The 22,121-nt window shown below is 41.5% G+C and overlaps 1 protein-coding gene across 3 annotated transcripts in view; it reads right to left on the bottom strand.

Annotated features, from left to right (window-relative positions):
- Window positions 1-735: 735 nt before the first annotated feature.
- The window catches only part of LOC125431614 (T-cell receptor-associated transmembrane adapter 1), a 54,116-nt gene continuing 32,730 nt past the window's right edge, over window positions 736-22,121 (bottom strand). For all 3 annotated transcript variants that reach the window (XM_048494583.1, XM_048494584.1, XM_048494585.1), the window contains 6 exons: window positions 8,677-8,890; window positions 4,658-4,771; window positions 3,817-3,853; window positions 2,567-2,637; window positions 2,207-2,265; window positions 736-1,071 (listed from right to left, as the gene is read on the bottom strand). In XM_048494583.1, coding sequence (XP_048350540.1) covers window positions 859-1,071; window positions 2,207-2,265; window positions 2,567-2,637; window positions 3,817-3,853; window positions 4,658-4,771; window positions 8,677-8,692 — 510 coding nt within the window. In that variant the 5' untranslated portion in view covers window positions 8,693-8,890 and the 3' untranslated portion in view covers window positions 736-858. The remainder of the gene's footprint in view (window positions 1,072-2,206; window positions 2,266-2,566; window positions 2,638-3,816; window positions 3,854-4,657; window positions 4,772-8,676; window positions 8,891-22,121) is intronic.

Raw genomic sequence — 22,121 nt, 5'->3', positions numbered from 1 at the left:
GCTGATTAGTCACTGTCTTGATTCTAGAGTTTTTCAACACTGGCAGCCAAATTCTGTTCATTTTCATGGTTTCTTCCTTCCTGTTGAAGTTGTCCATGTTGCTTGTGAATTTCAATGGCTGTGTAGTCTGACGTAGTGGTTGTCAGAGTGGTCCAGAATTTCTGTGTTTTCAAATAATAATCTGTGTCCAGGTTGGTTTATCAAGTGTTCTGCTATTGTTGAATTTTCTGGCTGAAATAGTCTGCAGTGCCTTTCATGTTCTTTAATTCATGTCTGAGCGCTGCGTTTGGTGGTTCCTATGTAGACTTGTCCATAGCTACATGGTATGCAGTAGACTCCTGCAGTAGCTAGAGGACCCCTCTTATCCTTTGCTGAACGTAGCATTTGTTGAATTTTATTAGAGGGTCTGTAGATTGTTTGTAGGTTATGTTTCTTCATCAGTTTTCCTATACGGTCAGTGGTTCCCTTGATGTATGGCAAGAACACTTTCCCTCTAGATGGCTCTTTATCCTTGTTCATGTGGCTTGTTCTTGGTCTTGCAGCTCTTCTGATGTCTGTAGTAGAGTAGCCATTAGCCTGTAGAGCCCAGTTTAGGTGATTCAATTCATCTTGAATCCAGTGGTTTCATGTAGGGGTGGGGTTCACAGATTCTGTTTGTGCGATCAACCAAAGTTTTTATGGTGCTCCTTTTTTGTCCTGGATGATGATTGGAGTTTTGTGTAGATATCTATCTGTGTGCGTCGGTTTTCTGTATACTGTGTGGCCCAATTGTTGGTTTGGTTTGCGGATGACTAAGACATCTAGAAATGGCAGTTTAAAAGAATCTGTTAAACAGAGCCAACCAAATTTAAAGGATCATCACTGGCAAAAAGAATCTTCAGAAACTTTGTTTTCGATGATCAGCTGTTCGCTATTGAGATAAATGCAGGTGTCTGTGGGCATGGAGCAGCTTCTGGTAAGTTGGTCTTCATCTGATTCTAATGGAGGATATTTCTTTTTTTGAAGGTTTTTGGGTTTTCTTTTGACACTGTGGTCGAGGGAAGCATAGCACATCTGACGCTCAGCTTTTGGCTGCAAAGAAATTTATTTGTATTAATCTGGAGCTTTTTTGATCATCAAGGGTAGAAAAAAACCTTGAAGCAGTACAAATCACGCCGTTGGATAAAATACTATACTTAGTCACTGCTCACTTGTTCTGTTTACGTGTGACTTAGCTGCACTATGCCCACGCACTAAGTTTTACAGAGCTTTGTATTAAACAAGATGAAATGCTAGGAGAGCTATATGTGGATCTTCCCAGAACTGTTAACAAAACAAATTATAGTCATGAGCCAGGCCACTGGCCTATCAAGATCAGTACTGTAAACTGAATGACAGTAGCTCTCCAGGATTTTGTAAATCGCCTGTTAAGTGATCCTTTTTAACTGGAAATGCTGGGGTCTGAACCTGGGAACTGCATGCAAAGCCGCTGCTCTACCTTCTTGAGACTATGCATGACACTGATTCAGAGTGAGAGGCAAGAGGTGATTTAATCCTTTGAGCCTTGGATGGTTTCATTCTAGGGAAAGCAAAACATCCACATCCCACCTGGCTATTGGCCTTGGAAGGAAAAAAAAGAAGGTAAGACAGCTCACATTTTTCCCCTTTCAGGTCTCATAATAGGGAGGGATCAGTTTTGACAGGTGAAGATTAAACCCACTTCCCATGTAGTCACAAACTGAATTAACTCTTCTAAAATGCTGTGAAATACGATCATGGATTTTCCAGATGCTTGTGTAAGTTGTAACCGTAAATGTGGGTTATTTTGTGTCCAAGGAATGTATGCCTGCTTTCATGATAATGGCAAACAATTCCATAGAAATCTGCACTTTGCCCCATATTTCTAACTCTGAAAAGTATCTGCTCTTGATACATAGACAAGAATGGAAATCCTTTGGCTGCGCATACATTTTCTCTTGAAAATAGAATTCTTGTTTAGAATAAAGGCATAGGCAAATTTAGTCTAATGTATCCTTCTCTGTGCAAGGGTTTCTTTTTCCCATCCCTCTCTTGTTTCCCTTGTACTCAATTTTAGATTCTCTCTAATTGTATAGCTGACTAATCTAGATCCAAAGCTTTTACATTTCTGGTACATAAATATACACAAGCAACTAATTCAAAATACGCAAGTATGAAAAACAAAGCTCTGTAGTATCAGTAATAATACCTGTACTTCATTGTTGGGCATCTGGGAATGAGCATTCATTTGTTCATAGTAACTTTCATCTAGAGATAAATGTTTTAAAAAGTGAGTGTTGCTGAATGTGATTAAAAGTCCTGAACTAAACAGCTAATTCAAAGTTATTTGGCATGGCAGTTCAAAATATGTAACACAATAGACATATAGGCAAAGGACCTGGAGTTTCAAAAATATTATGATAGACAATGCTCCATATGTTGTAGTCAAAATTTATACACACACACACATGCTCAACGTGGCTTACAATATAATTAAAATAGAGAATATAGAGTACAGAAAATACATGAAACCCAACATTCCAAATTCAAATTCTTAACCACAACTTACTTAGAATATCTTGTTGATGGTGATGGAGGTTGTCATAAACAGGGCATTCTTCAGTATAAAACTCTCCATGGCTGTGACATAAAGTTTTAAAAACTGTTATAGAGGCTTATCATGTGTACTGTGCAATGCTGAACCAAGTTACACTCTTCTGTACCTGTTCACTTCAATGGACTTAGAGGAGTATAACTCTGTTTAGGATTGTACTGTTTGTCTATTCATCAGTAAAAAAATCTTTTGACTGAATGAAGCAGCAATTCCAAATGACTTAAATATTGGTGTGCCACTTAGAATCCTAAGTGGAGCTGCACCATGTTAAGACTATTGACATCAACGGGAGGGTGTAATTCTGTTTCTGATTGCACACCAAAGTAGTTTCTCCAAAGATGGTGTTTGCTGTGCCACCTCTAGAAATCATCTGAAGAGGGGGAAATCTTCATCTTTTACAATTTGTTTTGTTCACAGCAAACCGTGCTGACTGTTGTGGGTTTTATGAGTTGAGTGGGCATGGTCTGGTTGTTTTTGCTCCTAATGTTTCACCCCCATTTTCAGAGGTATGACACAACGAGATGTGTTCTCTCCATGACACACCTCTGAAGATGCCAGCCATATATGCAGCCAAACATGAGGACCAAAATCTACCAGAGCACGGCCACCCAGCCCAGAAAACTCACAACAACCAGTTGATTCCAGCTGTAAGAACATTTGACAATACATTAAATTATGCTCATTTAATAAACTACAATAGCCTGTATATATTTTTTTGCCCACAGTTTTGTTCCTGACAGTCTGTTAACCATAAAGCATAGTGCAAGTAACAAAGTGGGAGTCTGGCGTGGGAAGGAGAATTGAGAGAAACTCATGGCCCATTAAGAAAAACAAAATTTCCTTAATTGATATACTGTCCGGGAAAATGTTGCCGATATTTTTAGAACATTATTAGTTCTTGTATAATAGGTGACTTATTTTTTTCACCTTGTTTAAAAACTAAGATTTATCTAACAGAGTAAATAGCACCCAGTAGCAGTTTATATAGCCCAGGGGTAGGGAACCTGCGGCTCTCCAGATGTTCAGGAACTACAATTCCCATCAGCCCCTACCAGCATGGCCAATTGGCCATGCTGACAGAGGCTGATGGGAATTGTAGTTCCTGAACATCTGGAGAGCCGCAGGTTCCCTACCCCTGATATAGCCAAACGTAAAACAAGATTGTCCTTCAAAACTATTGACCTGAAATAAAATGATTGCCCTACCTTGGACTATTTTCTGGAATGTCTTTGCATGTTTTACCTGGAAAAATATGAACAGTTCAGAATCACTGCAAATGAGAAGGTAATTTATAGTATTATGTGTTTTATTGTTAACTTTTTTTTTACAGTATTATAAGATATTCTGAATTGCCCCTAAAGAAAATGATCGCTCTGGTATGGTATGGAGTCAATAGTGGGAACAGGGAATTGATGCTCCCTCATCACATTGAAATATTGTGGTGCTAGTGTAAAACAGATAGTAGCATCCATTACTGCTGAGCAATCATTAAGTGAGCAATCATGTGTGTACTATTACTCCCATGTTGCAAACAGGGAGTGAAATTCTCTCACATGAAGTTGCCTGGTGCATTCATAGTAGAAACCAGGCACTTCCTGACTTGTACCACAATATTTTGGCCTCTATACTATACCAAAGAAAGGCTTAAAGATTTGCACAACTTTCTCCCGTTTATTAATTAAATCGTTCAAAGCTTAATTCTAATGTAGCCCACTGCTTCCCATGTATACCAAGTCAGATCACTGGTTTATCTACTGCAGTACTGTTCACTGAGATTGATAGTGTCTCTCTGATCCTGAGATCCTGTAATTGCCCGAGTTTGAGCATTGTGTATGCAAAAGGTGTGATATGTCCCTTGCCATATATTATTAACATATTGGCTACATGCCAATATTATTAACATATTGGCCACATATTGGTACACCATGTACATTTTAACTGATGTGTTTTTAAAATTATACTGTTTGAGTTGCTTTGAGTACTCATTTTACTTTACGTCATTTTTAAACAATCATACTCAAAGATCAAACATGCCGTCTCTCTTACCTCGTTTCTTTTCTTGCATGTAGTATGAGATATTTTTCATCAAGGAAATTACCATAACTGCCGTTATGAAGCCAAAACCTACCCAGACATAGGTACACTCTGAATATTTCATGTCTGTAACAGAAATGTTCATGAATATTTTTAATGAATTAGCATTTTCATTCCAAAGATTTCAGTTTAGTGCGTTTTTAAGCATGTGTGTGTGTGACTGAAATCATCAGGCTCTGTGTGTGTTAAGTGCCATCAGGTTGCTTCCAATCTTATGGCAATCCTATAAATTACATCAGCGTTTAGCTAAGCCTAGCAGTGTGCTGGATGGCATTTTTAGACCCCAGTGGTTCTCAACCTGGGGGTCGAATATCCCTTTCACAGGGGTTGCCTAAGACTCTCTGCATCAGTGTTCTTCATCTGTAAGATATATTATTGTTAGGGTTGGGGGTCACCACAACATGAGGAACTGTATTAAAGGGTCGCAGCATTAGGAAGGTTGAGAACCACTAACCCATGGCCACCCATATATTTTGCGACCAACTAATAGTATCAGATGTAAATATCCTTTCCAATTCCTACCAACATGCCCTGCTGTCAGATTAAACAGGCTGGTATTCAAGGTATTGTATTATCCATGAGAAAGATGGGAGAAAGAGGGAGACCCTGGATCGACATACCCTTAAAAACACTTAAGAGTGAGGAAGGTTTGAATGCTGTCTTTGGCAAACATGCTTCCTTTGCTTCAGCCTGATGACTGGTTTGTGGTTCTGGACTTAAAAGATGCTACTTTCATATTGCAATAAAGGAGGAGTGTAGACACTACTTATGCTTTCATTCCGGAGACATTAGCTACGACTACATGGCTCTCCCATTTGGTTTGGCCACAGCCCCTAGAACTTTCACAAAATGTATGTCTACGCTGACATCTTATTTGACACTTAAGGACTGTACAGTCTTTCTGTATTAGGATGACTGGCTGCTGGTGGCAAATTCTGCATTCACACTGACACACTTTCTTTCCCTGGTGTAGCAGGAGCCAGGGAGCGGTCATAAACAGTGGACTTCAGACAGGAAGCCCTAACCTATCTAACCTTGGGAATAAGTTGGGAGCAATGCTTACAGAAAGGCACAAAAGGCAATTTATACCAGTCAAATTTTGCCATTTTCATTCCACAAGTGAAACATTTCTTGTATAGAGCTGGTCTCTTCCATGAATCCATTTCCTCAAAGAAGAAATCACCTCAGGAAGAGCACAAGAGTCACAGAATTGAAAGAACATCTTTCAATTGCGGCAGCAAAAGAAGAACTGAGGGATGAGCACCTCCCTCACTTCTCTCATATGACCATGAAGTTGGAAAATTCCCACCTTTGGCTCTGGGGAGGAGGGGGATGGGCGCCCTGATCTTCAGGAGCTCCAATACAAACTTGTTAGTCTTCCCCTGTACAAGCGCAGTCCCAATGTATGGGTGCACAGACAAACCATGAAGATGAAGAGGTATTATCAATTTGAGTTTTTTACCTCTTTATAATGAACCCTTAAACAATAGCTTCCTTCTTTTACCCTTTTTACCCATCATGGCATCCTTACAGTTGTATGCGGCTGGTGCAACACGAGTACACACAACAAACCACCTTGCATTCTTTGGCTAGCAAAGCAAAAATGCTATATTTCAATAAATTTGAATTATTATTGTTTCCCAACAATCCTCATAAACCATTTATGTATGTATTAAATATCACCCCAAAGTATCAGTTAACGTTCAAGAATCAACTTTAGCACAAAATGCCAATATTCTTCACAGTTTCAATATCAATACATCAATTAACATTCAAAAATCAACTTCAACACATAGCAATCTTTTTTTACCATTTCACTATCAGTAATCATTAGCCCTGTGAGTCTCTTAGGGCTCTTAGAGGGATGCTGTTTCAAGGACATTGACCTGAGGAAAGAGGCCAGCAGTTTGTAATCTGAAAAACTAAATGTTCGTTAGAGATTACAGGTTTGCTTCAGAAGATTCAACATACTTCCATGGGCCAGTAAAGTCCTGACATGATCAGGCTAATACTGGAAGCCAGTATGTTGATTAGTAGTGCTGGTTGCTAGTGATAGGTTGATGGCAGATTAGGTTGATGGCAAGATAGTCTGCTCTCTAAAAACTAATAATTTATAAAGCACACATGCAAAATAAGGTTGGATCTCATGGATCCATACTACTAATGGTGGAGCCTTTCCTGGTGCAAGAAACATTCCTCCAGCAGAAAAGGCTCTTATATCCAGGAAAAATTATTTGAGTCAGAGGCATGGTCTATTGTTAGCAGAAAAGAGCCACAGAATCCAAGCATTCAACAATGTGACATTCTGTGTGTGGACTATACCTTACTTCTCACATTTGCAGATACAGTTTTCAGGTGTTTGTGGCTACTTTATTAAATTAGGATATGAATATCTCTAGAGATATGCCTGAGGCCACTTACAACTAAAACTATTAAAAAGGCATTCAAAATATTTCCTTCAAAAAATAAAGCCACCACAAATGTACAGATTGCTGGCAGTCTATTAATTAACAATACACTTGCTATAGCATTGAATAGAACGTGTAGTAGCACAATAGTGAAGAGCTTGCTCTGAGAGCTAGAAGCTCCCCTTTTCAAAAATCAGCTCAGTCATGAATTTGCTTCCTTTAGGAACACTGCTCCCCTGTTTACTCCCTTGCCTGTCTCTCCCCTGATATATCTGTTGAAACAATGCTACTAGCATTCTAAGGCAGTTATAAAGATTATTGAGCTCATGTATATGAAACATGTTTTTTAAAGCGCCATCTAAATGGCATAACTATTATCTAAACATGAATAGATTTACCATCAGTTTGTCACCATTTGTAAAAGCTATATACATCTTATCCAAGAACATAGTATTTCACATGCTCACATGACAGATTTCATTCAAGGATTCTGCGATCATAACAGGCATTTACAATCTCCAAGAGATTTCCATGTGTTAATTGATTCTGAATAATGATTTATCTTGCTCAAATTAGTGGGGAGAGTTTCAGAGGAAGGTATCTAAAATGAATGCAGTATTAGGGTCTCTGCAAATGAGTTAGAAGTTAACCATGGTTCATAATTTTGGATGTTTGTTTCCATATTTTAAAGTATTTCCTTGATTGAGCTTCTTGTTTATCACACTCTGCTTAAGTTTCAGAAACACTGAGTCCTATGCTTCTTTAATTTGTTTTAGTGCATAATCTAAATAATCAGAGACCAATGATTAAATTCAAATTTTCATAGGCTAGTGAAGCAAGTTAAGGTAGAAGGGTCAGTCATTTCAACCATTTCAGGTACCAGAGAACTTTGAATTATAAATTTAACACTAGGAGGTATATATTTTCCTTAGTCAAGCCATTTAGGAAAGAAGTTGCAGACTTTCAATTCTAACTTTATTGAGGAGCCCCCCACTAACTGATCCAATTAGCAAATGACATAAATAAAATTCAGTGCCACAGAATGTTACTAAAGTTTATTAAATAACTTAATAATTGTTTGTGGTGGGTTTTTTGGGCTGTGTGGCCGTGGTCTGGTAGATCTTGTTCCTAATGTTTCGCCTGCATCTGTGGCTGGCATCTTCAGAGGTGTATCACAGAGAGAAGCCCGGAAAACCCACCACAACCAGTTGAATCCAGCCCGTGAAAGCCTTCGACAATAACTGAATAAATGTTGAATCAACATAAACTAAATAGTAATTTTTATGCTGTCTCAAGGCTGATCTGAATATCAGAAAAGAGGTTTTTAAAAGGCAATTAATTAGAACCATGAATTGGGTTTTACATATTCAAAGTATATGCTCCAATGGGGGAAAGGCACAAGATAAAAATGAAAATTCTTTAAATATGATAGTGATATTAAGTATTAGTGGAAGTCTTCCTTCAGTAGAGATTATCTAAGGTTTCTGAAAATGATAATGTCAAATTATCAGGCATATTTTTAATATAAAATTTGAGCATTCAGGAACATGAAAATATCCATACCTTTTTCCTGCTTCATGTTGACAGAACAAATGGGAGAAAATGGAGTTCGGGGCTGACAGCGTCAAAGACTTTGAGGGCTTTTGTTTCTTGACCCAACTTTGACTTGATCTGGAAACTTAAATTGCAGTTTAAATGTTTGCAGTTACAAACAGGAAACGTGGCAGACGAAGCTTCAGTAACCACCATGGGATCAGAGCTGAGACTTCCTTCTTCTCTGTAAGGAAGAAAAGGTGAGATAGAAGAGTTGTTCTTTTGACATATGACAGTGAAAAGCTCGCTCTTGTACAGAGCTTTTCACTGCCAATTTAAAGATTCGTGGTTATGAAGTCCTCAAGAATAGATGTATTTCATGATGAAGCCTTACATTCTTCTCATGTTAGAAATTAGGACACATGATGACTTTTGTAATCAGATTCTCAGCATGAGCTACGGAATGTATGTTTTTTGAGAATTGCAAGCCTTTGTTTAGGCAGAAATGGAACACGTGTGGGTTTAGCATTTTACTGTTATTATTTTCTCACAACCTCCCTATCGTAACAAAGCATGAATGGTCAAAGCATGACAACATTGTAGGAGATCCCACACCAGGAACCCATAGTGTACCTCCACAGAAAAAGGTGAAAGACAGCCAGCCATTTAATTTATTTACTAATGAACATATGAAGTCACCTTATGCTGAATCAGACCATCAGTCCTCAAAGTCAGTAAATATCTACTTACCTATGCAGCAACATAACCAGGGGTATATTTTTTATTAGATAATAGATATTAATAAAGAAATTGGTTCTTTGTGGCTTGGCTAAACCAAAGAGAAAAACTAGTTCATTCTTGTTTACTGGCATTTTGCTCCATGCATAACTTCAGGGCATCCAGCCTATGAGTGCTTGTCTTTAACTACGCCCATATTAAAAGATACTGAAGTGTCAATGGCTCTTCCTAGCTGAAGCAATAAATCAGTAGGGTGTTACAAGTCTCCTGCACATCAAAGGTACTTGAAGAACATAAACTTTTCAGAAAGGCCATTAATTAAATCCTTCCTCCTCCAGGATAAGAGATAAAGACATTAGCCAAAACACCAGTTCATTGTTATGCAAACTTGCAGTGGAAGAGATTCATGTGAAACTTTGTTAGAATATTGCCCTGGGTTTCATTGGCATGGCAAAATCTCTATCCCTAAGACCCTCTTGGTCATGGGACACATGAAATCTCCTAAAAAGGGGCTTCACCTGTTCTCCTATGTAAAAGGTTGGCTAAGGATGATATATTCAATGATGTTTTTGCCTATATGACCTCTGAACTGTAGCGGTAACTTTGCTTCTGCTTTTGGTCAGTTGCCTATTTTGGCTGCAGTTCAAACTAAAAGTTTCCTATGTCTCACCCCTGGTATCAGATTGATTGTGCTTTGCACTGCACCATGTTCTGAACCTGGACCACTGAAATATGGTATTGCCTACCCAGTTGTTTCTACTCAGACTGGCAGAAACTGTCCAGGGTCTCAAACAGAGATCTTTCACATCACCTATACTATTTGATCCTTTTAACTTTAGATGCTACTATTGCACCTGGGATCTTCTGTATTCCAAGCAGATGCATGCAAAGTAGGTCCCTCTTCAGAACACAGCCTCTCCCCAATTGTTGGAAATAACAATATCTCTCGTGCAAAGGAAATGAGAAGACCCAGCAGAGAACAGGTAAGTGGTCAGTGAGATACAGTTGTAAGTTTAGAGACCCTTCCATTCTTTAGAGTCACTTCATCTGTACTTAGATCGATACTCTCATGTGTAATTTCCTCCTACTTCTCAGACGTCTCCTGTCCCTCCTCCTCTAGTTATTAGGGTAGATGCAGGATGTCCCTGTCTCCCAGCTTTCTTATCTGAAATTTAGTTCCTAATAAACATTTAACTTCACTTTTAATCAGTGCATTCATTAAGTCATTAGCTCTCTGCCAGCATTGGATATGGGCAGTGGTAGGATTAAAATAATTTAACAACCAGTTCTGGTGGTGGGATTCAAATCATTTAACAACTGGTTCTAGTGATGGGATTCAAATAATTTAAAAACTGGTTGTTTACAAGCACCATTTTAACAACTGGTTCTGCCGTAGTGGTGCGAACCTGCTGAATCCCACCTCTGGATATGGGTCCAAACTCAGCTACACTGATCAAAAGAAAAAGTTTGCCTGAGAGCAAGCAAACAAAAACAAAAACAAAGGAGCTAAGATTGCCACCTCCCATGAAATCAGAGCTTTTGCATTGAATAACTGACAAAGGTTATGGCACATATGGATGAACGTTTCGTTGCAACAAGAAAAGTTATGGAGTATCATTTCATTGGACAAACAAACCAACATATGAGGCCTGGCAAGTACAATAGGATGAGAAAAATGACCTGGAACTAAGAAACAGTATTTATTTAATGTCACTGTTTTCAACAGGGACATAGTTTGTGCACTATTGTGCACCAAAGCACTATTTAATCTGACCCTCTTATATTAGTTTCCATTGGAAACAATGGGGGATGGGGTACCCCCTTTGGAAGTCCATAACGTTGGACCCCCTGAACTAAACATCACCAAAACTGGGTGGTATCATCAGGAGAGTATCTTAAAGATACCCTGAAATTTTGGTACTGCTACCCTAAAAACTGCGCCCCCTGCAGGCCAAAAACTGGGGAAAAACACTAAAAATACAAAACCCACAAAAATACAAAAAACCAAAAACCACAAAAACCCACAAATCTTTGCACCCCCAGGCGTGCATCCAGTGCAACGCACACACCCCTGGCCCCCTTGTAGCTTTACCTCTTTGGCCCTGCAGGCCAAAAACTGGGGAAAAACACTAAAAATACAAAACCCACAAAAATACAAAAAACCAAAAACCACAAAAAACCACAAATTTTTGCACCCCCAGGCGCGCATCCAGTGCAACGCACACACCCCTGGCCCCCTTGTAGCTTTACCTCTTCAGGGGAGCCATGACAGCTACAGACCTTTGTCCAGCTGTCCCCAGCCACCCCCTCCCCCCGCTCACTCCCTGGGGCAGTGCAGCTCGGCAAGGGTCCATTGACGTCATGCCCCCCCCATGGTCACCCGGCCCTGCCTGGCATAGGTGTGCTGAGGCTGACGGGGAGGTGGGGACTGCAGTGGCAGGTGATGGGACACCTCCAGAGGGTGCTGTGAAGTAGTCCTAGCTCCCCAGGACTAGAAGCAGACCCCCAACAACCCACCACTGGGCTCCACCAGCAGCCTAGGACAGGCAGGGCAGGGCCCTACAAGGCCAGCCTCTCCATCAGGTGGGGGGGCTAAGATGGACTGAGGCTGGGGGGTGTCTGGGTCATCCTGGCGAGGCGGGGTGCTGTTGGGGCCCCCGTAGCTGGCGGGTTCAAGATGGCCAACCTGGGGGCAACCCTACCTGACATGAGTGACCTGATAGCCATGAAGAAGAGAAAGAGCTCACCTGCCAGCCGTGCCAGCAAGAAGACTATCCTGCCCTAGCCCAGGTGAGCTGCAGCCAGGTGGCAGGTGGGAGAGGAGGGGGTCCCTCAGCCAGCCCTCAGGGAAGAGCCACTCAAACCCCCTCCAACACACACACACTGCCTCCATATTAGACCCACCAACAACAACTTAAAGATGTTCTACCTCCTGGAAACATTAACATACACCCCCCCCAAATTTTATCCCTTCAGAAGTCCATGATAATGGGAGAGCAGTCCATGAGAATCAGAAGAGAAGAAGAAGAGTTTGGATTTATACCTTCCCACCCCCTGCTGCCTTTCTCTCCTACAAGGAAACTCAAGGCGGCTCACAAACTCATTTTCCCATAATAGAGGCAGTTGGGGCTAAGAGGGTTCAGAGAATCAGTTGCTGGGAAGTCTTTGTCTCTGTCCTTGCTTCGGAGCTTTCAAGGGAAAACAGGATACTGATTAGATGGGCTATTGGAGTGATCCAGTAAGCGTCATGAGCCAGCCCCTGGCTACTTAATACAGAGGACTCTGGATACAGGGGACTCTGAAGCAGAACCTGACAACACGGTGCAGCCAGAATTGGCTGGTCTTGAGGAAGACCAGGCAGCAAAGCCAACTCCCAGCCCTTCCCTGCCTGATGACAAGCAGGTGGAGGAGCCTGAAGATCCTTCTAGGGAACCCAGCAATGAGTCAGTTGTGCATAGGAGTCAGAAGCAGAGGCAGCTGCTGCAGAAGCAAAGGAGAATTAACTCCTTGCAGGATTAAGCAAAGGAGGATTAACTCCTTGTCCCTTGGACAAGGCTCTCTATATAAGCATTGCTGTGAGCTTGCTTGGGTGCAACAAGGTGTTTCCTGTTGTCTCCATGTGCCTGGTCTACTGCTGATTCCCAGCCTGTTTACCTGATCTCCTGTGCCATGATCTGTTGAACTGACCCATGACTACGCCTTTGCCTGCTGCCTGCTTTGACCCATTGGACTGTCTTGACTACACTCTTGGCTGCCACCTGTTCTGTCCTTTGAGACTGGGCACGACTACACCTGTGTGTGCAGCACAGGAAGGCTTTCGTGGGTTATTAAGTTATAAAAATAGCAAGTGCTCTGTTAGAAGAGGTATTCTTCTTTCATAGCAGGGAATGCTTCATCTAAGATAATTGCTATGATATATACATGCATTATCTAATTACAATGTAATTTATAGTAATTTATTAATATTATTATTTATTATATTTATAAACCGCCCTCCCCCGAAGGGCTCAGGGCGGCGAACAGAAAGATAGAGCACAATAAAATCAGTAAACATTACAAAACGGCTCTATATATATATTTAAAACCAACCCCATTAAAATGCAGCGTTCTAGCATCAGGTATTGATGGTGTCCAACTAATAAATCCCCTAAAAAGAGAGGGGAAGAGGAAAAGAGAGGAGAAACAGCAGGGTCCACAGATGTTAAAAGGGGGGGGATGGGGGCCCATCAGCGGCCAGACTCCCCAAAGGCCCGGTGGAACAACCTCCAGCTTTGGCAGGCCCTGGGCGTGGAAATCATCTCAGGATCCCGGGCAGAGGGTCTCGCCAAGGTGAAGCTGGGAGGTAGAGTGTTCCATCAGGCAGGCCAGAGCTTTCAAAAGCTCTGGGTCTCGTGGAGCTAGCCGCATCATTGAGGGGCCAGGGATCACCAGCAAATTGGCCTCTGCTGAACGCAGAGGTCGATTTGGGACATATGGGGCAAGATGGTCCTGTAGGTACGGAGGTCCCAGGCCGCGCAAGGCCTTAAAGGTCTAATGGAATAATTAACAACACTCGTAACACATAGCAATACGTGAAGGCAAAACAATATGTCTCAAGTCAAAACATTACACTTATTGTCACCTGCCCTGAAAGATTTGTTCTTATTATAAACACACATCACAGACTTCCTGTGGAGAAACCACTGGTTTTTTTCCAGAGCTCTGAACAGCACTTTCAGGCTTCTAAGTTATTTTGCACACACACACATTTTCCATTGAGATTTCTTTTTTGTCACATAAGACTTTGGTTAAATGATACAGGCAACTAGTCAGACAGATTTCACAGTAGATAACAGACAACCTAGAAAATGTGATGTGTGCTTTTGAAGCAGGGGTGTCTGCAGTGTGATGAAGGAGGATATCTACTGATCCATGTCTTAAGTGGTGCCTCCCTGCTTTCCCCAGCAGCACAAATCTCTATTCTTAGCACTGGAAACAGCCCCACATATGCTGCGAATCTTAGGGCCAAACTACAAATTCAGATTTCCCAGACCCAACTTGGATTTGCCACAAACTTGTAATACTTGTTGTCCACCGCCCAGAGCCCTTAGGGGATGGGGCGGTTTATAAATGCAATAATAAATAAATAAATAAAATAACCGCAGCTGCAGGGAATGGCTGTTAAAAAACAGAACCCAAATGGACTCATACAGGAGGTCCAAAGGCAAGGGTTGCTATTTTATTTTTATTTTATTATAGTTATACCCAGCCCTTCCCAGCCAAGACTGGGCTCAGGGGGGCTCACATAAAGGTTAAGAGTGTTAAAATTAGATCAAACACAAGTTAATCCCCAAAAAAATCTAACATACAGAAGATGGGTGACCAACTAAGGGTCCTAAGACTTAATAATAAGGCTTAATAATTTATTTCATCCTCTATTCCGGCTTAATCTAATTTTGCATTCCAGAGCTGGGGGTGAATGCAGAGGGAATGTACAAGGTGCAAGATGAAGGGCGTTTTCGCACACACTGTTTGTTGCAGATCCAGCATGTGAGTTCGTTGCTGTTTCCCACATTTGTTTGCACACACTTAAGCTGAAATGTGTCCCGACCCCCTTCTGTGCCACATTCCAGCCGTTGTTCCGCATTTTTCCAATGCCGAGCACTTCTGCAACTCTCTTTGAAAACCGGTTTCCCCCCCCCCCCCCCCAATCTGGTGGGCTAGGTGCGTAAACAAATCTGGAGTAAGCTGATAGTCAGGGTGATTGTGCACAGTGTGGCGCGATTTGATCCAGCCAATGGGAACGCGATTGGGCTTCTGCTCTGTTGCATCACAAGCACATCCGGCATTGTTCCGCTTTGAGTCTCACTCGACTCCACTCCTCCTCGCGTTCAGCTGTGTGCAGCCTGATAGCTCGAGGCTACCAAGTCGCCGGGGCATCTTTGCTTTGATACATTTGCAGCATCGGGTGGACTTCATTCGGTCAAGTTTCATGCCTGCGTTAACACGGTAGCTCAAATGATTGTGCCCAAATCCCACGGAAACAGGGATGGAAGCAATTTGAAGCCGCCTGACTGCCCCATGATGGTGAATAGCCAATCAGAGCTGGCGTCAAGCTTATGCACTGCATTCCTGGGCTGTGGCGTAGAAACCCGGACAGCTGCGAAGCAGGCAGAAGATGTGTGACTACCTGGCCATGTGTGAATGCCATCGAGCGACGAAACTGCATCAAAAAGGTCAGGAATCAATGCGGTTTGCTTTTATTCTAGAATAAAAAGTGTGTGCGAAAACGGCCGAAGAGTATTAGTCTTGTTAGTTTGTGAAGGACGCACTACCTGCATCCAGAGGCATATGGGGGCCAAATGGTGCCCGGAGGCAAAAATCCCTCTAGAGCACTGCTTACTCACAAGTAAGCCCCGCTTACTTGCAGTATCTCTTCCCAGCCTAGCAGCTGGGGTGCCAGTTTCTCTGGCATCCCGGCTGCTGGGCGAGAAGGGGAGCTAAGGGCAACCCCTCTTTCCAGCCCTGCAGCTGGGGCTGCCAGTCCTCCCCCCCAGCTGGGACAGACAGGCCTGGGCGCTCCGGTGGTCAGGTCAGCTTCTCACCTCGGGCAGGAGGCGAGAAGCTGAGCCAGTGCCAGGGCTGCAGGGGCTCCCAGTCTTTCCCTCCACAGCTGGGGAAGGCAGGACTGGGAGCTCTAGCGGTCGGCTGAGCTTTGTGCATCAAGCTGGAGGTGAGGAACTGAGCAGGGCACTGGGTGCCACGGCCACGCACCGGCTCAGCTTCTCACCTCCAGCCAAAGTGCAAACCATTTGGTCACATGGGGAAGGCCATTCAGTGCCTCCCATGTAACCAAAAGGCATGCACTGGGGAAATGGGGTACCACATGTCCCTAGAGCTGTACGCCTCTGCCTGCATCCCCAGGTGGCAGGAAGAGGGTATACTCACGGCAATATTTCTCTCCAGAATCCTCAACCGGGGCTTACACTTTGGTTCAAGTCAGCTGTAGTTTGTTGGAGTACAGGTCACTCAGAACACCTATACACTGGGGGGGGGCGTTTGCTATATTTCTGTTTTCACTAGTACCATATAGGGGCTTACAGAATCCTCTCAACCGGGGCTTTGTTGGAGTACAGGTCACTCAGAACACCTATACACTGGGGGGGGGCGTTTGCTATATTTCTGTTTTCACTAGTACCATATAGTGGGTTATCCTCTAACTGAATAGGATGCCTTGCTTTGTCTAAGCTGGATGCTTCTCTCTGACTCCTCCTCTTCCTGGGTCCTTTGTGCTCTCTTTCTCCTCACCTACAAGAAGCAAGAATTTCAACAGGTATTTTCTGCAGCATGCCAGGGACAATCCCAGGAACAGGACTGTCAAAAGGAGTGAACTGAGAAGGCAAAATTCTGGGCCTGAAGTCAGGTGGAGGGCTACTTAAGCCAGCATTATGCTGTATTCATAAAATGCAATTAATTTTTTTTCTAATGCAGTTCTGACTGCAGCCACTTGGGGATTAGGGAAGGCAGAATATACTACTAAAGTGCTGGTTTGGCCTTTCTTCAAAGTTTACTAGGAGGCTGAGAGAAACCCTTCCTTCTCAGATCCTCTTAACCTCATCAGCCAAGCCAGTGTTGGAGTAAGGCAAGACCAGCCAGGACAAGCTAAAGTCATTGCTAAGATACAGTCTCTTAACAAGATCATTACCTTCATCAGTCTATGCCCTCCTTTTTCCATTAGTTCTGGCTAGCTCCCATGCAGCCTGATTTTGCAAAAGGGCAGCAATGTTAGTGTGTGGTAGCAATTTTGTTTAAGAAGTTGTTGCCTTTTCCTACATTTTTCTAACTCTTTCCAGGCTTTTCTCCTCCTTTGTTTTGCACTCTTCATTTCATGATCTGCTATTTGTTTATTCCCACTTCAAATTCCAAAACACCCCCCCCCCCTTATTTTTGGGTCTCAGTTTCTTCTCATTCATTCTGGTTGGCACCTTGGAATATATTTAACAGTATAGCAGTATAGCAAACAGTATAGCAATATAGCAAACCAATGCTAATATTATGAACAGAAAGGTAGAGTTGATATTTCAAAGAATAAGAAATTGAACTATATATATCAAAAGTAAATACAAAATATCTCTGTTTACCAAGACAAATCAATGCATGACCAACAAAATATCTCTGTATACATAAAACACCAAAACAAATCAGAAATGCATGACCAGATAGGTTTCAACCATGTCCTTCAAATATCAAATATAAAGGAAGGCTCTTGGAACAACTGCCACACCCACAGAAAAAAAGACTTTGTCACCTCATATGTTATGCTCAAAGAACTATACTACTATTATTCATGAAGTGCATCTATCCAGGTATCCAGAAAAAAATCAGTGTTGAACAAGCTTCATTGTTGATCCAAAAAAAGCTAAACTTTTTTGCAGACATCAACCACAGTAAAACTTCTTCCAGTAAAACTCTTGGAGATAAAACATTTTCATAAAACATTGAAATACAAAAGGTTGGGTTTCAAAAATAACAAATCTACTTACAGAGTCAAGTGCCTTAAGCAAGTAATAACAGTGCAACCTGTAGTGATGCTGTAGTACATGGATGCAAAGACAATTACTGCTGTGGTCTTTGAATAAACAAGATATCGTTTATGAACAGTAGCTGATGTTTTGAGGTTCAAAAAGCAACTGACGTGACAGATACACTACTATTTGGAAGTAATACTTGATGTTATTTTTTGGTAAATAAAATGCTAGCTGAAATATAAAGACTAATCTTCAGATGCCTTCTCCAAATAATAATGTTATTTATCCTGAGCCTTTGACCACAGGCAAACTGTGATAATCCCTCTACTTAGTAGGGTGAGAGCAGGAGCAAACACTGTTCTTGAGATATGAAATCACACCTTCTATAGGCCTGAAATATCAATGGAGCATATAGAACAAGCTGTGTTCTTTTACTATAAAACCTGCAGATGTGGACTCTGACTCTATGTATTTTGTTGCCCCAAGCAGGTCCCAGGTGGCAGAGGTTGGAGGGAATGGTGATGGACAAGGTGCACCTGTCTTATCACTTTGTGTTGCCCTAGCCAGAGTTTGGGAGGAACCACGGCTAGAGCTTAAGTTGGAACTGGGTGGAAACAGGGCAAATCTGGGAGATAACAAGGGACACAAGACACACCCATTCTCATGGCAGCATCCTCAAATTACAGTGCCCCTGGCAGTTGCTTGAAATACCCATGCAGAGAACTTGCCCTGCTGCCCTTGGCAGATGATTGTTGACACCAACAGCTATGAGCTATATAGAAAAGGGGGGAAGCAATAACTGAACAGAAAAAAGGTGCCAACAGGTTGCTCACCTGTTGTCCTGAATCAACTCAAATTTCTGACCAGTTAGTTATTTTCTGAATGTATGTTTATTCTATAGCTATTAAAAGCTATAAGGAGCTCACAGGAGCTCAATGGGAAAAAAAGAAAGGAAAAAAGGAATGAAAAGGAACATAAAATACCAATTATATTTTATATATAGATTGGCTGTATTTGACTCCCATGTTATCGTACTTGCTAACAATATATATTGTTATGCAACATCCTTGACTATGATGTTTTCACTTTCTTTCTGACTCTAGGGTAACGAAAAAATCAAGCTGTGTTGACAAGCTGCATTGATATTCAAGGTTGGCGACAAAGGACTTTCACGTATAGGATGTCCTTTATGTGGAAATACTAGAAAGGACTTTGCAAGATGCAATCAATATCTCATTTCTATTATGTGCCTGAATTTTTTCATTCAGCCCTGACCTGGTGCTCCTTTCAATGTAAAAATAGCAAGAGTTTCACAGCAGCGACGTACTGTACACTCACAACAACACAGTTTGAAACAAGAATGGCAGTACATTCAATGCCATGCTGATGAATTTAATTAGGAGTGCTGGGACTTGGCTAGAACAGCAGAAAAAAGTTCAGTTCCATGAGTTTCTTGATCAGAGTTCCCAGCATTTGTCTTCAAAAATTAGGTGCACATCGGACCAATTCAGAACAGGACCATGGTTCAAATAGAAGGGGTTTTAGCCTTTATCCCTTATCATTTTTCTTACCTGCAGTAGTCTAATGGGACATGTATATTTATTCAATGACACTAATAATAGCACATAAGATTATTTCAGATCCAGAAAACAGCATGGAGGTAGACCCTAAAATGGATGCCCTCTCACCATGATCTTGAAAGTGAGATCTGGCTCTATCAGGAAGTTCAGCTGCATGCTCTGTGGTGAATGAAGGTCTGTATAACTTGGACTTTATCAGCACCACAAAGAGAGCTTGTACAGTAAGCTCCCCTTTATACTTGGATTTTCTTACCCAAAGGTGCCTTTACTATATTTAGATTTTTAAATTGTTCTTCAATATAGGAGAACATTTATGCTTGCAAGATTAAACTCTGTCCCCTTTCAAGTAATGCAAGGTCAGATGCAAAGGACTGCATATTCTGATAGACTTTGTGACTGTGCTTCTGGACAAATTAAAACTTTGGAGCATTGCTTACTGGACTGAGGTACCTTTTCCATAAGAAGAGATTTCCAGAAGAAGAGATTACTCCTCTTTTAGGGCTATCAACATTAGATAAAGTTAAGAAACTCTTGGCAGACATGGATTTAGGAGTTATGTTGACTGTAGCCAATTTTTTTGCTCACATAATCAAATTCAAAGGACCTCAAGCATGGTAACTCATTGGTAATTTAAATTATTTTTATTCTTATTTTTATTCTATGTAGTGTGACACTGCTAAAGGTCTTTAGCAGTATCATTAAAGAAAAGTAAATAACAATTCTAAATGACCCCAACCACTCAGAGGTCTCACTTTTTCAAGCAAAGAATAACATGACGGCTCTGTAAAGTAGCTGAGCTCTTAGAATGCCTATATTTCTGATATATGGGAAAATATTGGTAGGTGGTACATAACACCAATAATAATGTCCAAAATTAATCCTTTCTAAACGCCGCTCTGTTGGAAGTGTGGAACAATTATAGGTTCATTTTACCATATGTGATGGACCTGTAAAAAGTCTAAACGATTTTGGTTGAAAATCCATAAACAGATTACAGAATGAGACCCCCGGTCCGTCAAAGTCAACATTGTCTACTCAAACTGGCAACGGACTTCCAGAATCTTAGGTAAAGATTTTTAACATTACCAATTGTTTTAAACTGGAGATGCCAATTGAAATGGGACCTTCTGGTTGCCAAGCAGAGCCATGGCTCACCCCTCAAATTGCTTTTGAAGATAAAGATAAGAAAGCAGAGCTGAGTGACAGTATTTAATAAAGAACAAATACAAGTAGTTTTAAAAAATGGAAAGGGATGGGAATATTTCTTCAGGGAATTTTCATTCTCCAGGTGAGGCCTGGAGATCTCCAGACTATGAATATCAGTTGCCCCTGGAGAAAATGGTTGTTCTTGAAAATGGGCTCTATCACATTATACCATACTGAGGTCTTTCCGCTCCCCAAACCTTTCTCTTCCCAGGATTCAAGCCCCAAATCTGCAGGAATTTTCCAACACAGAGTTGACATCCATATCTCTGAATATCCAGGATGGAATATGTCAGCACAAATGGTACAATGCCTGTAACATCAACAAGACACTGCTTTCCCTCCGTCATGAAACCATTAAAAGATTCATTTTACAACTTTAAGATATTTGTCTAGTCTTCTTCAAAAAATCTACACTTTTTGCCTCTTTGTTGGAAGTGTGTAGAAAGAGATGGCACCTTCTTCCACTGTTGGTGGACTTGTACTAAAATTACACCATTTTGGGACACAATACACAACATCATAGAAATCATATTAAATTACAAGTTTGAGAAACGACCGGACCTATATCTTCTATTGATTTGGGACTTTAATGATGCCATATTACAAAGACACAAAATGCTCCTTTATTATTTAATGACAGCAGCAAGAGTAGTGATAGCCAGATATTGGAAGACACAAAAATTGCTGTCTTATGATGAATGGCTGTTAAAAGTTCAAGATTACAGAACAGCGGACAAACTGACAACTCTAATACACAAAAATTGCCTTGATTCTTTTTATAAAGTATGGGATCCTTTAATCCAATACCTACCGTATATACTCGCGTGTAAGCCGAGTTTTTCAGCCCTGTTTTAAGGCTGAAAAATGCCCCCTCGGATTATACGAGTCACTGCTTACCAGTCGGCTCTTCAGGCCTCTGCCAAGGCTGGGGGCATGGTCAGGATGACCTTCCTGAGGCTGCACAAGCCACTTGTTGCTGCCTTCCTCTGAGGTTGAAGGGGAACCCTGACTGGCTGGGCTTCCTCAAATCCCAGGAGGCAGAGGGTGCTCCTTATTTGGGCAGTGACTGCCCCTGAGTTCATTGCCCAAATAAGGAGCTCCCTCCACCTCCTGGCTGTGTTTGAGGAAGCCCAGCCTGCAGGGAGGTGGAGAGAGCTCCTTATTTGGGCAATGACATCAGGGGGAGTCACTGCCCAAATAAGGAGCTCCCTCGGCCTCCCGGCTTCCCACCTTCAGCTTATATGTGAGTCAATACCTTTTCCCATGTTTTGGTAGTAAAATTAGGTGCCTCGGCTTATGCATGAGTTTATATGGTATACAATTCTGACCCTCAAAACAGAGCCTTATTGCTATCTGCATAGCTTACGATTATTATTAACCTATTTATTTTTATTTATCTATGTATATATAGTGTGTGTGTATAAAGATATTATTGTGCATTTAT

The sequence above is a fragment of the Sphaerodactylus townsendi genome, linkage group LG04 (genome assembly GCF_021028975.2).
Source record: "Sphaerodactylus townsendi isolate TG3544 linkage group LG04, MPM_Stown_v2.3, whole genome shotgun sequence".
Classification (NCBI taxonomy): Eukaryota; Metazoa; Chordata; class Lepidosauria; order Squamata; family Sphaerodactylidae; genus Sphaerodactylus; species Sphaerodactylus townsendi.
The sequence above is the reverse complement of the archived record's forward strand: the minus strand, read 5'-3'. Positions and strand labels throughout refer to the sequence as shown.